The sequence below is a fragment of the Kogia breviceps genome, chromosome 3 (genome assembly GCF_026419965.1).
Source record: "Kogia breviceps isolate mKogBre1 chromosome 3, mKogBre1 haplotype 1, whole genome shotgun sequence".
Classification (NCBI taxonomy): Eukaryota; Metazoa; Chordata; class Mammalia; order Artiodactyla; family Physeteridae; genus Kogia; species Kogia breviceps.
The window spans coordinates 48380605-48397133 of NC_081312.1; the positions used below are offsets into that span (position 1 = coordinate 48380605).

At 36.3% G+C, this 16529-nt stretch overlaps 1 protein-coding gene across 3 annotated transcripts in view; it reads left to right on the forward strand.

Moving 5' to 3' along the window:
- TXNDC16 (thioredoxin domain containing 16) overlaps positions 1-16529 on the forward strand; it is a 121548-nt gene that overhangs the window by 71502 nt on the left and 33517 nt on the right. For all 3 annotated transcript variants that reach the window (XM_067028469.1, XM_059057164.2, XM_067028470.1), the window contains 4 exons: positions 2222-2365; positions 3235-3294; positions 11470-11638; positions 11984-12120. In XM_067028469.1, coding sequence (XP_066884570.1) covers positions 2222-2365; positions 3235-3294; positions 11470-11638; positions 11984-12120 — 510 coding nt within the window. The remainder of the gene's footprint in view (positions 1-2221; positions 2366-3234; positions 3295-11469; positions 11639-11983; positions 12121-16529) is intronic.

Genomic DNA, 16529 nt, shown 5'->3' on the forward strand with positions numbered 1-16529 from the left:
TGTTACCATGTAAGAGAGGAATATAAAGAAAAATGTCCTTCAAAGGAAATGGGCACAAGATGAATCAGAATTAAATGGACTGAGGTCTCCAGAAGGAGAGTATGAACAAAAACAAATGTGTGGCTAAAAAGAGAGTGTGTGTGTATATATATACACACTATATATATATATATATATATATATATATATATATATATATGAATTGGTGAAAGTTTGAGCTGAGGAATAAATTTATAAATTATAAATTTATAAATGAAGGTGGCTTATTAAGAGAATGGGGAAGTAAGAAGGAGGTGTTAGGACAAGATAAGAGACGAAAGGATGGATTGGGAAATAAGAATGGACTGGCAGGAAAATGAAAATACATGAATAATAAGAAAAAAATGTAGTAAATGAGGAAATTGGCCTTTATTAATTTTGGTAGTGAGGGCATAACTTTTAGTGTCATAGAATGTGGTATTTAAAAGTACCTTAAAATTAATAGTTGAACTCTTATGTTTCACAGGTTTGAATATTGAGACACAGAGTTATATAACTGACTAGAGTTACACAGCTAAAAATTGCCAATATGGTACTGAAATCCAGACCTAGTATTTTATTTTATAGTATTAGCAATCATATAGAAAATAATAATTTAGTTTTCTGAATGCATTGCCTTTCTCACTTCCTCCCTTCCTTTCTTTTTAATATGTTGTTAGAGAATTATAAACTTACCATAAAGTAGACAGCATAATAGAACAAATCTCCAGGTACCCATTACCTGGCCTCGCCCAGCCACCATCAGTTTATGGTTAATCCTATTCCAATCACTGCCCTCCCTTTATTATTTTGCAGCAAATTCCAAACATAAAAATTCATCCATAAATATTTCCCTGTGTATTTCAGAAATGTAAGGATTCTTCTTTTAAAATTAACATAATTAATGCTATTACTACATCTACAAAGTTAGCAATAATTCTTAATATCAGAGTCAGTGTTCAGATTTCAACTTCATCATGATTTTTTATGCCACTGTTGCTTTGTACATGCTGTTCCTTTTACTCCATATGCCTCTGTTGCCTGCCTAAGTTTTATTTTTCTTTTAACGTTCAGCTTGTGTCAACTCTTCTAGGAAGCTTGTCTCTCTTACCAAGTTAGATGTCCCTCCAGTGTTACCATACAACCTATATAAATTCCAATAGGATATTTGTGAATTCATAATGTGTTTTTTATTTTTTATTTTTTTACCACATACTTTGATGGATGGACGGATGAATGGGTGGGTGGATGGAATGGGTCTATCTGTCTATCTTAATGAAAAGTTTTTTTTTTTAAGATTTAATTGACATGTAACGTGTTAGTTTTAGTTGTACACCATAATGATTCAATATTTCTGTATATTGTGGTTAATGAAAGTTTTTTACATATTCAGAATCCACCCTTAACTCAATACACTTAGAATAAAATCCAAAATTCTTGGCTTATATGGCCTCTTATAATCCAGCTACTGTCTAGCCTAGAGTTTTCTCATGTTATTTCTTTAGGCCATCTTGTTTTAGTCAAATTTGCCTTCCCTCAGTACCTAGAATATGCTTAGCTCTTATTTCTCAGAGCTTTGCATGTGTTTTCCCTTTGCCTAAAACATCCTTTTATTGATTCTCTATCTGGTGGACTTTGGATCTCCCAATCTAAATCTCCCTGTTAAAATCTCTCACTGTGTATTTTACCTTTCCTCTTAAACCGATCACATTTATAGTTACATATTTATTTAGTGATCAGTTTATTGACTGACTTTTCCATAGATAGAGGCTCTATGTGGTCAGGGACTATGTCTGCTTTGTTTACCACTTTCCTTAGTGTCTTTCACAGTGCTTGGCATGTAGTAGTAGAAGCTAAAGAAACACTGTCAAATATGTATGGTAGGACTTTTTTGGCTTATAAATTAATATGTTGATTAGAAATAAAAGAACAATTTTTATATTATTTCTCGACAAGTTTAACACCTCTTGGAATTGACTAAAACTTGGCAATTTCTGGGTCAGGAAGCATCTGAGAGTCATTTAAGATAGGAAGCCAGACAACTGGAAAGTTTTCGAAATATCATGCATTTTAAATATTAAGATTGTATGAATTCAAAAGTTTTTATAAAGTACCAAATTTTCACATGCTTGCCTGGGAGAAGAGCTTAAATTTTTTTAATTATACATTTATATTTACATTAATTCCTCTTTAAACATTTTAGATATTCAAGATGATGAAGTGGCAGAAACTGTTTACAGAGACAGGAAGAGACAGCTACCTTTGGAACTCACAGTGGAACTAACAGAAGAGACATTTAATGCGACAGTCACAGCTTCTGACAGCATAGTGCTTTTCTATGCTGGTTGTGAGTATGAGCCTTTAGAGGTGACTACTATATTGCATATTAGGGCATTTAAAGTAGGCAGATTTTATTTTTGCATTCTGTTATTGCACATTGTAAAGTGACATAATTTTCATATGTTCCACACTTTGAAATATTTACTTCTAGCTGATTCTGGGGTTGTAAAACTGATTATATATATCTGACTTACAAATTGAAGGTTAATGATTAAACTAGATGTTAAGCTTACTAACTTAGAAAAATTATTGTTATTCAAGCTAATGACTGATTAACAGTTATAGATTTATAGGCACTATATTGCTTTTATCCTCAAACAATAGCTGTTCAAGTATACTCCTTGCAGTATGGATGTAGAAACCCTCTTTGGACAATATTGACAACTGCATACTAGGATATTTCTTACTAATAAATAACAATTTGGGGAAACCCCATAAATCTATATGTTTGTTATATATAAGTATGGGTGCTTTAGAGCAGGGGTCCCCAACCCCCAGGCCACGGACCGGTACTGGTCTGTGGCCTGTTAGAAACTGGGCCACACAGCAGGAGGTGAGCAGCGGGCAAGCCAGCGAAGCTTCATCTGTATTTATGGCCTCTCCCCATTGCTCGCATTACTGCCTGAGCTCTGCCTCCTGTCAGCATTGTGGTGAGTCGTATAATTATTCCATTATATATTACAATGCAATAATAAGGGAAATAAAGTGCACAATAAATGTAATGTGCTTGAATCATCCCGAAACCATCCCCTCACCCTCCAGTCCATAGAAAAGTAGTCTTCCATGAAACTGGTCCCTGGTGCCAAAAAGGTTGGGGACCACTGCTTTAGAGATATGTACATTGTAATATCTGTTTAATTTTTTATTTTAATGTAGGGCAAGCAGTATCCATGGCATTTCTGCAGTCCTATGTCGATGTGGCAATTAAGTTGAAAGGTACACTGTGGTATGCATGCTTATTTTCCTGATTTTGAGCCATAGCTATTTGTATAACTGTGTCATGCTAAAGATGTAGAAACCCATGTAAAATTTCAGGTTATTATGTTTGTGTCTCCAAGGTTAATAAGTTAATGAACCATGAGTTTCAGAATTCTCAGAAGCATTCACTTTAATTGTTCATAAAACTGTCTTGTAGCTACATAGTTAATCCAGTAACCTTTTTGGCTGAATTCAGTCATTCAGCAAACATTTATTGAGTGCCTACTCTGTGCCAGTTACTGTTAAATATTATTAAGTATATACTAAATACTGTATATACTAAATACTATTATATAAAATTCTGATATATACGAACACATCCTAATGAAGGAACTAAGATACCAGTGTTTTGGGTTTTTTTTTTTTTTTTTTGCGGTACACGGGCCTCTCGCTGTTGTGACCTCACCCGTAGCGGAGCACGGGCTCCGGACGCGCAGGCTCATCGACCATGGTTCACGGGCCTAGCCGCTCCGCGGCATGTGGGATCTTCCCGGACTGGGGCATGAACCCGCGTCCCCTGCATCAGCAGGCAGACTCTCAACCACTGCGCCACCAGGGATGCCTGATACCAGTGTTCTTGAAGCTATACAGTTAGGATATTTTTTAATAGCCAGAATCTTTTTATTTTAACTATTCTATGAAACCTGATTCAGTGGTAGACAAATAAGAATCCAAGGAATGGACTCAAAATGTCTATGCCTCCATCCCAGCAAAGAAAAAAGGAGGAGTAGGGAGGCCTTTTATCATTAGTAAGAGAGAGATAGTGTTGGCTTAGGTAAGTATAATTTTTTGTAATCATTTGAATAAGACAGAATATATCATGCTTTGTATCTTTAATATGATTTTCTCCTACTCTGTTATTTTTGTTAATTAAAGCTATTATGGCTAAATAGGCTTTTTCTTAGCTACTCCAGGAATGCATCCACCATTTAGTTTTGAGGTACTAGCTTACAGGCTCTTTCATTATTTAGTAAGTTCCTTATGGGTGGAGAGTGTGTCTTATACTCGGCTCACTGGACTTGGTGCATTGCATTACATTACAGAATATCTGGTGTTTAATAATTGTTGAGTAAATGATTAAGCAAATGTAGTAGAGTTTCATAAATTTTGTTTTATTTAGTGGAAAATGTGTACTGGTATACAACTTATATATTTATATTGGGGACTTTTGTTAACTCAAGAAATTGATTCCAGAAAGTCAATCCTAAATGCAACATGTTCTATAGTAATAAAAACATCAGAGGTATAAAAAATCATTTTTGAACCATTTCTCTTCCATTCATTTCTCAGCCACATTTGATCCAACTTTTGATTATTTCATTTCCCAAGTGAAGAGATGATTACGTCTATAGATACTGTGATCCATAACTTTTTTTTTTAAAGCAATCTTGTCATTCTCTTTTAGATTCTCCTTTATGGTTGCAATTTATAGACAGATTTAAGTTTCTTCTCTTAGGTTTTCCAGCCTTATTGGTAAATAATTAGAAGAAAGAAAAAGGGGAAAAATATAAACCACAATGAAATAGTGATTGGATAATGTCCCTGAATAATAGAATTATTCCCCCCTCCCCAGCCCATTTGGTTAGATACCAAATGAAAATGGAAAAAGATTCTCTTACTTCTCTGTTAATGACCAAATAAAGATGTGACCCCTTAATGCAAGGACTCTTAGTTGTATGTGTTTGTAGAATAAAAAGGCAGATAACCAACCCAAGGGGTTGATTTCCTTTTTTGATTAGTATGTTCTTTATGAATAACAATCCTGTTAGTAATTAGATATCAGATAAATGGATTATTTTGGAAGTTCATAAGGCTTAATATAGAAATGCATACTATATGTAACAATAGTGTTTTGTGTCTATGGTGAAGCCTATACTGTAATTTTGTAAATTGGGAAAATATTGTAATATTTTGGTCCTTTAGTCCTGTAATCTCTCATGTTGACTTGGGAAAAAGCCACTTTTTATCTCTTAGTACAAGAGGATGGAGAATATTTCATATTCAGTCACAAGGTGGCAGCAAATGTCAAGTTTTTATAATTACATAGTATCTGTAGCTAAGAGTCTGTTTTGTTTTTGTTTGTTTCTTTTAAATTAAGACCCCTATTTGGAATTGCTGCATTGATAAAGTATGTGGAATGTAATACTATAGTCATCTTAGAATATTAGACTATTTCCATTTGAAACGATTAAGTATTGAAACCATTTTACAGGAAAGAAAATAAAAATGTGATAACTTCAATATAAGTAGGCTTATAACTTTTAATGATATGTATCAATATTCTTTTTCCAGTTTTAAAGATAACATCAAAGTTTTCAACTTGGACAAAGGAATAATAAGATTTTTAGCAGTAGACCCACTGAGGATGCTTATTGAAGGGAAAGAACTGCATGTGTAATAACACCATGTTCCATCCTTGGGTGACAGTACACAATATAATATTGTCTGAACAAGCACCAGTACAAGCACTACTAGATAGTTATTGACTAAATGATTAAAATAAAGGATAAGAGAACTTTATAGAGTAGATCCAACTTTACAAGGAATAAGGATTTATTTTTGTTTATATGTTCATATAATATTCAGGTATTAATGTACTTTAGTGTAAACCTTGAAAATTTGTTCACAAAGAAATATCAGGGCACATTTCACAAATTTTTATTGGGCACATAATATGTAACAGACATTGTACTATGCAGCAGGTTTATAGTGGTGAATAAGACAGACTAGACCCTGCCTATATTATCAAACAGATAATTTGCTAACACTAAATCTAAGGTAGTAAGTTATTGCATCTATGAGATATAATCTAGGACCATTTAAAATGTAAGGAAGAATTTTCAGTATTAAAACTTTTGGCAATAAAATATTAAAATATTGCATTTCACAATTTTAATCATATGGGTAGATAACATCTTAAAGTAGGATATAACCTAACCTATATTGATACACAAAGATTCCTTCTTTGATCTAATATTATATTAAAGTTTCCTTTTAAGAATTTATTCCTTCCTTTCATCAGCTGAGTTGTGTGGTGCTTTGTCATTTGTTTTTTTATATCTCTTCACCTAATTAGTTACACATTTTGGAGGGCCTGGAATATACAGCTGACTTAAACAACACAAGGATTAGGGGTGTTGACCCTCCGTTCAGTAGAAAATCCAAGAATAACAGATTTGGCCCTCTGTATACATGGTTGCTCCGTATCTGAGGTTCCATATCCATGGATTCATCCAACCTTGGAATGTGTAGTACTGTAGTATTTACTATTGAAAAAAATCCACATGTAAGTGGACCTGCACAATTGAAACCTGTGTTATTCAAGGATCAACTGTATTAGTATAGAACAAGTAGAAATTTCTCTTTGGGATTTCACTATGATGTGTTTTCTTGGGCTGAGAAGAAATTATAATATTTTAAATAAATAAATAAATAAGAAATTATAATATTTAGACAGAATGGGTATGTGAAGCCCTCGATGAATTCCATGTGTTTAGTGTATTCACACACATATTTAAGGTGTTTCATGTTCAAGGACCACTCTAGGTGCTGCAAAACCAGTGACAAGGAAAACAGACACAGTCCCTACTCTCAGGGAGCTCTAATCATACAACAACACAGATGAGTACATAATTACACGATGAGATATGGAAAAGAGCTTGGTCCTCTAAGAGCATAGGAATATGATGCAGATCAGGGTGTCAGAGGAGGCTTCCTTGAAGTGGTCACACGTGCAGAGATCTGAAGGGGTGAAAAAACCTGACTGTGGAAACTGGTGGGTGTGGGCTGCTAGCAAAGTAGATTTGAGTTTTGAAAAGATATCTCTAGCTTCAGTGTAGAGACATATCAAATTCAGGAAGATAAATTAGGAGAAATGATAAATAGTGGCAGTGATGAGAAAGGGACAGATATAAGAGGTATTTAAAATTCAGGTGGTAAAATTGAAGTGCATGCTGATTGATGTGATTAGACCTGTGGAGTTTAGGAATGGAGAGGCGCAAGAGATGATACTTTGTTTTCCGAGTTATACAAAGATGGCAACATTCACCACTATTCAGAGGAAAGAAACCATATTTGTTTTAGACAGCTTGAGTTTGAGGATGTTTCCGTTCAAAGGGAGCTAGAGAAGGCAGTAAGAATACATTGGTCTGGAACTTTAAAGGCTGAGCCTGGGCCAAAGCTATAAATTTAGGATTCATTAGATTGTCGATGATTATTGAGATTGTCTAGAAGAGAGGGTAGAAAAAGAGCAGCTTAAACTGAGCCTTGGGGGAACTCCTGACTCCACTGGCAGAAGAGCCTGCAAGAGGGACCAAAAAGGAGCAGCTAGAGAGTCGGGGGTGGGGGTGGGAGCCAATAGAGGAAGGTGCTACAGAAAATCAAGAGAGTGTTTCAGCTGGAGTGTTTCATGCTGCTGAGAAGTTGTAATAAGAATGGGATATAGGGCTTCCCTGGTGGTGCAGTGGTTGGGAGTCCACCTGCCGATGCGTGGGACGTGGGTTCGTGCCCTGATCTGGGAGGATCCCACGTGCCGTGGAGTGGCTGAGCCCATGAGCCATGGCCGCTGAGCCTGTGTGTCGGGAGCCTGTGCTCTGCAGCAGGAGAGGTCACAGCAGTGAGAGGCCCGTGTACTGCAAAAAAAAAAAAAAGTATGGGATATAGAGGCGGGGTCAAGATGGCGGGGTGGGAAGATGCAAAGTTAGCATCTCCCCACAACTAGTGTGCCTGCTGGCCGCTGGTGGAGAACTCTGATCCCCAAGGAGACAGGAAGAACCCCAAAGTGAACCGGCAGCTTGCAGGATCCTGGTTCACAAGCCCCGGGGTCTGGCTGAAGCTCCTGCAGTGGGAGCTCCGAGTCCAAACCACTGGACTAACAGAGAACCTCAGATCCCAGGGAATATTCATCAGAGTGAGGTCTCAAGGAGGTCCTCACCTAAGCACCAACACCCAGCTCTACCCAATAGCCTACAAACTCCAGTGTTGGAAGTGTCGGGCCAAACAAGCAGTAAGACAGGAACACAATCCCCCTCATAAAAACAAAAAAACAATGAGATGGCAAAAAAATATGTCACAGATGAAGAAGCAAGGTAAAAACCTACAAGACCAAATAAATGAAGAGGAAATAGGCAATCTACCTGAAAAAGAATTTATAGTAATGATAATAAAGATGATCCAGAATCTCAGAAATAGAATGGAAGCACGGATTGAGAAAATACAGGAAATGTTTAACAAAGATCTAGGAGAAGTAAAGAACAAACAGCAGAGATGAACAACACAATAACGGAAGTGAAAAATACACTATAAGGAATCAATAACAGAATAATGGAGGCAGAAGAACAAATAAGTGAGCTGGAAGACGACATGGTGGAAATAACTGCTGAGGAACAGAAAAAAGAATGAAAAGAATTGAAGACAATCTCAGAGACCTCTGGGACAACACGAAACGCACCAACATTCGAATTACTGGGGTCTCAGAAGAAGAAGAGAAAAAGAAAAGGTCTGAGAAAATATTTGAAGAGATTATAGATGAAAAATTCCCTAACATGGGAAAGGAAATAGTCAAGTCCAGGAAGCACAGAGTGCCATACAGGATAAACTCTAGGAAAAACACACCAAGACATATATTAAATGAACAAAAATTAAATTCAAAGAAAAAATAATAAAAGCATCAAGGGAAAAACAAAATAATATACAAAGGAATCCTCATAAGGTTATCAGCTGATTTTTCAGCAGAAACTCTGCAGGCCAGAAGAGAATGGCAGGATATACTTAAAGTGATGAAAGAGAAAAACCTACAACCAAGATTACTCTACCCAGCAAGGATCTCATTCAGATTCGATGGAGAAGTCAAAAGCTTTTCAGATAAGCAAAAGCTAAGAGAATTCAGCACCACCAAAGCAGCTTTACAATAAATGCTAAAGAAACTTCTCTGAGTGGGAAACACAAGAGAAGAAAAAGACACACAAAAACAAACCCAAAACAATTAAAATGGTAATATGAACATACATATCAATAATAGCCTTGGATGCAAATGGATTAACTGCCCCAACCAAAAGACACAGACTGGCTGAGTGGAAACAAAAACAAGACCCATATATATGCTGTCTACAAGAGACCCACTTCAGACCTAGCGACACACATAGACTGAAAGTGAAGGGATGGAAAAAGATATTCCATGCAAATGGAAATCAAAAGAAAGCTGGAGTAGTGATACTCATATCAGATAAAACAGACTTTAAAATGAAGACTGTTACAAGAGATAAGGAGGGACACTACATAATGATCAAAGGATCAATCCAAGAAGAAATAGCAATTATAAATATTTATACACCAAACATAGGAGCACCTCAATACATAAGGAAAATGCTAACAACCATGAAAGGAGAAATTGACAGTAACACAATAATAGTAGGGGACTTTAACACTCCACTTACACCAATGAATAGATCCTCCAGACAGAAAATAAATAATGAAACACAAGCTTGAAATGACACAATAGACCAGATAGATCTAATTGATATTAATAGAACATTTCACCCAAAAGTGGCAGAATACACTTTCTTCTCAGGTGCACATGGAACATTCTCCAGGATAGATCACATCCTGGGTCACAAATCAAGCCTTGGAAAATTTAAGAAAATTGAAATTGTATTATGCAACTTTTCTGACCACAACGCTATGAGATTGGAAATCAATCACAGGAAAAAAAAACTGTAAAAAACACAAATACATCAAGGCTAAACAGTGCACTACTGAATAACCAAGAGATCACTGAAGAAATCAAAGAAGAAATTTAAAAATACATAGAAACAACTGATGATGAAATCACAATGACCCCAAACCTATGGGATGCAGTAAAAGCAGTTCTAAGAGGGAAGTTTATAGCAATACAATCACCTCAAGACACAAGAAAATTCTCAAAGAGTCTAACCTTACACTTAAAACAACTAGAGAAAGAAGAACAAAGAAAACCCAAAGTCAGTAGAAGGAAAGAAATCATAAAGATCAGAGCAGAAATAAATGAAATAGAAACAAAGACAACAATAGCAAAGATCAATAAAACTAAAAGCTGGTTCTTTGACCAGTTAAAAAATGGGCAGAAGACCTAAATTGACATTTCACCAAGGAAGGCATACAGATGGCCAAGAGGCACATGAAAAGATGCTCAACATCACTAATTAGTAGTGAAATGCAAATCAGGACTACAAAGAGGTATCACCTCATGCCGGTCAGAATGGTTATTATCAAAAAATCTAGAAACAATAAATGCTGGAAAGGGTGTGGTGAAAAGGGAACCCTTCTGCACTGTTGGTGGGAATGTAAATTAATACAACCACTATGGAAAACAGTATGGAGGTTCCTTAAAAAACTAAACATAGAACTACCATATGACCCAGCAATCCCACTACTGGGCATATACCCTGAGAAAACCATAATTCAAAAAGAGTCATGTACCACAGTGTTCATTGCAGTTCTATTTACAATAGCCAGGCCATGGAAGCAACCTAAGTGTCCATTGACAGATGAATGGATAAAGAAGATGTGACACATATATACAATGGAATATTACTCAGCCATAAAAAGGAAAAAAATTGAGTTATTTGTAGTGAGGTGGATGGATCTAGAGTCTGTCATACAGAGTGAAATAAAGAGAAAAACAAATACCATATGCTAACGCATATATATGGAATCCCCCCACAAAAATTATGGTACTGATTAACCTACTTGCAGGGCAGGAATAAAGAGGTAGACATAGAAAATGGACTTGTGGACATGGGGTGGGAGGGTGAAGCTGGGGCGAAGTGAGAGTAATATTGACGTATACACACTACTGAATGTGACATACATAGTTGGCTGGTGGGGAGCAGCAGCATAGCACTGGAAGATCAGCTTGGTGCTTTGTGATGGCCTAGAGGGGTGGGAGGGAGGCTCAAGAGGGAGGAGATATGGGGACATGTGTATGCATATGGCTGATTGGCTTTGTTGTGCAACAGAAACTGACACAGTAGTGTGAAGCCATTATACTCCAATAAGGATTAAATAAAAGAATGGGATATAAAAAATATTGACAATTCTCAACAAATGAGTTTTCTACATTAACATTTATAAAATGTGTATTTTCCTTTTACTTAGGCACCTCTACTATGCTGCTTACTAGAGTAAACTGTGCAGATTGGTCTCATGTATGTGCCAAGCAAAATGTTACTGAATTTCCTGTTGTAAAGATGTACAAGGAAGGCGAGAACCCAGTATCTTACGCTGGTATGCTAGGAACTGAAGAGCTCCTAAAATTTATCCAGCTGTAAGTATTCAGTTTCACCCTAAGATTTTAAAAATGTTAGGTCTATAAAACTTCTAATTCCCATACTTTGTTGACACAGTTTGGATAGGTTAAGGAGGTATGAATTGAGATCACAGGGGAAACACTAATGAGCCAGAGCCTATCTACTACATTCCATCACTTTTAGGGAGATAGAAATCTTGTTTAATGAGGCTGATTTTTTGTTTAGAATAGTATTTAATTGTCTTTATTTTGTCAGATGCTTATCCTGTGGAATATGCTACGTTCAGTATATTTTATTATTTTTTTACAAGCTGAAAAGTATCTTTAAAAATTAATTTTGAATATAGTTATATATTTATCCAGCAACAGGATTTCATGCCCATTGAACATTATGTCTGTCCAAGAAGCAGAAGAATATTTAAGTGGGAAATTACATAAAGACCTGATCTCCTATTCTAGCATGTCAGTACTGGGGCTGTTTAGTCCAACTATGACAACAGGTAAGTGGAATTGAACATTTAAATTATGTATTATATAGCTAAAGACTCGTTTACTAGGGGTTTTTTTGAAAGAATTAATACTTTTTAAATTATAGAGAATTCAATTAGAGAATTTTGAAAATACAGAGAAGTTTGAAGAAAAAAATTTAAATCTGTAATTATTTAGTTGTTGAACTTTAATGTAATTCCTTCCCTGTTTTTCTGTGTACCGATATATTTATATACATTGTAATGTAATTGGGCTAGTACTATGTATTTAGGTTAGTATCTGTGGTTTTTATTTAACATTAAGTGGGTGCCTTTTTTCATGTGATTAATATTCTTCAAAAACATCATGGCTGTATAATATTTGATTGGATGAATATACCATAATTTATTTAACTATTTGCCAACAGATAATATTTTTGTTTCTCTTCATTCTTTTTGTTATATGTAAAGAATATTTTTATTTATTAGTCTTTATGTAGATTTTAGGATTCTCTATGTACAGTATCATGTCATCTGCAAACCGTGACAGCTTTACTTCTTTTCCAATTTGGATTCCTTTTTTATTCTTTTTCTTCTCTGATTGCTGTGGCTAAAACTTCCAAAACTATGTTTAATAATAGTGGTGAGAGTGTCTTGTTCCTGATCTTAGAGGAAATGGTTTCAGTTTTTCACCATTGAGAATGGTGTTGGCTGTGGGTTTGTCATATATGGCCTTTATTGTGTTGAGGTAAGTTCCCTCTATGCCTACTTTCTGGAGAGTTTTTATCATAAATGGGTGTTGAATTTTCTCAAAAGCTTTTTCTGCATCTATTGAGATAATATATGGTTTTTCTGCTTCAGTTTGTTAATACGGCGTATCACGTTGATTGATTTGCATATATTGAAGAATCCTTGCATTCCTGGGATTAACCCCACTTAATCATGGTGTGTAATCCTTTTAATGTGCTATTGGATTCTGTTTGCTAGTATTTTGTTGAGGATTTTTGCATCTATGTTCATCAGTGGTATTGGCCTGTAGTTTTCTTTCTTTGTGACATCTTTGTCTGGTTTGGTGGTGATGGTGCCCTCATAGAATGAGTTTCGGAGTGTTCCTCCCTCTGCTATATTTTGGAAGAGTTTGAGAGGATAGGTGTTAGCTCGTCTCTAAAGGTTTGATAGAATTCGCCTGTGAAGCCATCTGGTTCTGGACTTCAGTTTGTTGGAAGATTTTTAATCAGTCTCAATTTCAGTGCTTGTGATTGGTCTGTTTATATTTTCTATTTCTTCCTGGTTCAGTCTCAGAAGGTTGTGCTTTTCTAAGAATGAGTCCATTTCTTCCAGATTGTCCATTTTATCGGCATACAGTTGCTTGTACTAATCTCTCATGATCCTTTGTATTTCCTCAGTGTCAGTTGTTACTTCTCCATTTTCACTTTTTTTTTTTCTTTTTTTAATTATTTATTTTATTTTGGCTGCATTGGGTCTTAGTTTCTGTGCGAGGGTTTTCTCTAGTTGTGGCAAGCGGGGGCCACTCTTCATCGCAGTGCGCAGGCCTCTCACTATCGCGGCCTCTCTTGTTGCGGAGCACAGGCTCCGGACGCGCAGGCTCAGTAGTTGTGTCTCACGGACCTAGTTGCTCCGCGGCACGTGGGATCCTCCCAGATCAGGGCTCGAACCCGTGTCCCCTGCATCGGCAGGCGGACTCTCAACCACTGCGGCACCAGGGAAGCCCTCACTTCTAATTCTATTAATTTGAGTCATCCCTTTTTTTCTTGATGAGTCTGACTAATGGTTTATCAATTTTGTTTATCTTCTCAAAGAACCAGCTTTTACTTTTATTGATCTTTGCTATTGTTTCCTTCATTTCTTTTTCATTTATTTCTGATCTGATCTTTATGATTTCTTTCCTTCTGCTAACTTTGAGGTTTTTTTGTTCTTCTTTCTCTAATTGCTTTAGGTATAAGGTTAGATTGTTTATTTGAGATGTTTCTTGTTTCTTGAGGTAGGACTGTATTGCTATATACTGTTATAGAACTGATTTTGCTGCATCCCATAGGTTTGGGTTCGTCGTTTTTTCACTGTCATTTGTTTCAGGTCTTTTTTGATTTCCTCTTTGATTTCTTCAGTAATCTCTTGGTTATTTAGTGTATTGTTTAGCCTCTGTGTGTTTGTAATGTTTACAGATTTTTTCTTGTAATTGATATCTAGTCTTATAGCATTGTGGTTGGAAAAGATACCTGATACAATTTCAGTTTTCTTAAATTTACCAAGGCTTGATTTGTGACCCAAGATATGGTCTATCCTGGAGAATGTTCCATAAGCACTTGAGAAGAAAGTGTATTCTGTTGTTTTTGGATGGAAGGTCCTATAAATATCAATTAAGTCCATCTTGTTTAATGTATCACTTAAAGCTCGTGTTTCCTTATTTATTTTCATTTTGGATGATCTGTCCATTGGTGAAAGTGGGCTGTTAAAGTCCACTACTATGATTGTGTTACTGTCACTTTCCCCTTTTATGGCTGTTAGCATTTACCTTATGTATTGAGGTGCTATGTTTGGTGCATAAATATTTACAATTGTTATATCTTCTTCTTGGATTGACCCCTTGATCATTATGTAGTGTCCTTCTTTGTCTCTTGTAATAGTTTTTATTTTAAAGTCTATTTTGTCTGATATGAGAATTTCTACTCCAGCTTTCCTTTGGTATCCATTTGCATGGAATATCTTTTTCCATCCCCTCACTTTCAGTCTGTATGTATCCCTAGGTCTGAAGTGGGTCTTTGTAGACAGCATATATACGGATCTTGTTTTTGTATCCATTCAGCCAGTCTGTGTGTTTTGGTGGGAGCATTTAATCCATTTACACTTAAGGTAATTATCAATATGTATGTTCCTATTACCATTTTCTTCATTGTTTTGGGTTTGTTATTGTACGTGTTTTCCTTCTCTTGTGTTTCCTGCCTAAAGAAGTTCCTTTAGCATTTGTTGTAAAGCTGGTTTGGTGGTGTTGAATTCTCTTAGCTTTTGCTTGTCTGTAAAGGTTTTAATTTCTCCATCAAATCTGAATGAGATCCCTTCTGGGTAGAGTAATCGTGGTTGTAAGTTTTTCCCTTTTATTACTTTAAATATGTCCTGCCACTCCATTCTGGCTTGCAGAGTTTCTGCTGAAAGATCAGCTGTTAACCTTATGGGGATTCCCTGTATGTTATTTGCTGTTATTCCCTTGCTGCTTTTAATTTTTTTTTCTTTGTATTTAATTTTTGATAGTTTGATTAATATGTGTCTTGGCATGTTTCTCCTTGGATTTATCCTGTATGGGACTCTCTGTGCTTCCTGGACTGGATTGACTATTCCTTTCCCATATTAGGGATATTTTCAACTATAATCTCTTCAAATATTTTTCATTACCTTTCTTTTTTTCTTTTCTTTTTTCTTTATTTCTTCTGGGACCCCTATAATTCAAATATTGGTGCATTTAATGTTGTCCCAGAGGTCTCTGAGACTGTCCTCAGTTCTTTTCATTCTTTATTCTGCTCTGCAGTAGTTATTTACACTATTTTATCTTCCAGGTCACTTATGCGTTCTTCTGCCTCAGTTATTCTGCTATTGATTCCGTCTAGAGAATTTTTAATTTCATTTGTTGTGTTGTTCATCATTGTTTGTTTGCTCTTTAGTTCTAGGTCCTTGTTAAACGTTTCTTGTATTTTTTTCATTCTATTTCCAAGATTTTGGATCATCTTTACTATCATTATTCTAAATCCTTTCTCAGGTAGACTGCCTATTTCCTCTTCATTTGTTTGGTCTGGTGGGTTTTTACCTTGCTCCTTCATCTGCTGTGTGTTTCTCTGTCTTCTCATTTTGCTTAACTTACTGTGTTTGGGGTCTCCTTTTCGCAGGATGCAGATTTGTAGATCCCGTTGTTTTTGGTGTCTACTCCCAGTGACTAAGGTTGGTTCAGTGGGTTGTGTAGGCTTCCTGTTGGAGGGGACTAGTGCATGTGTTTTGGTGGATTAGGCTGGATCTTGTCTTTCTGGTGGGCAGGACCACGTCCAGTGGTGTGTTTTGGGGTGTCTGTGACCTTATTATGATTTTAGGCAGCCTCTCCACTAATAGGTGGGATTGTGTTTCTGTCTTGCTAGTTGTTTCACATAGGGTGTCCAGCACTATAGCTTGCTGGTCGTTGAGTGGAGCTGGGTGTTAGCATTGAGATGGAGATTTCTAGGAGAGCTTTTGCCATTTGATATTACATGGAGCCAGGGGGTCTCTGGTAGAACAATGGTCTCTTGCCTCTTAGGCAGTTCTAGACTTTTCCGCAGAATCCCTTCGGGCTAGCTGTGATGTACTAGCCCCCTTCAGGCTGTGTTCACAAAGCCAACCCCAGTCCTCCTCCTGGGATCTGAACTCCGAAGCCCGAGCCTCAGCTTCTAGCCCCCACCTGCCTC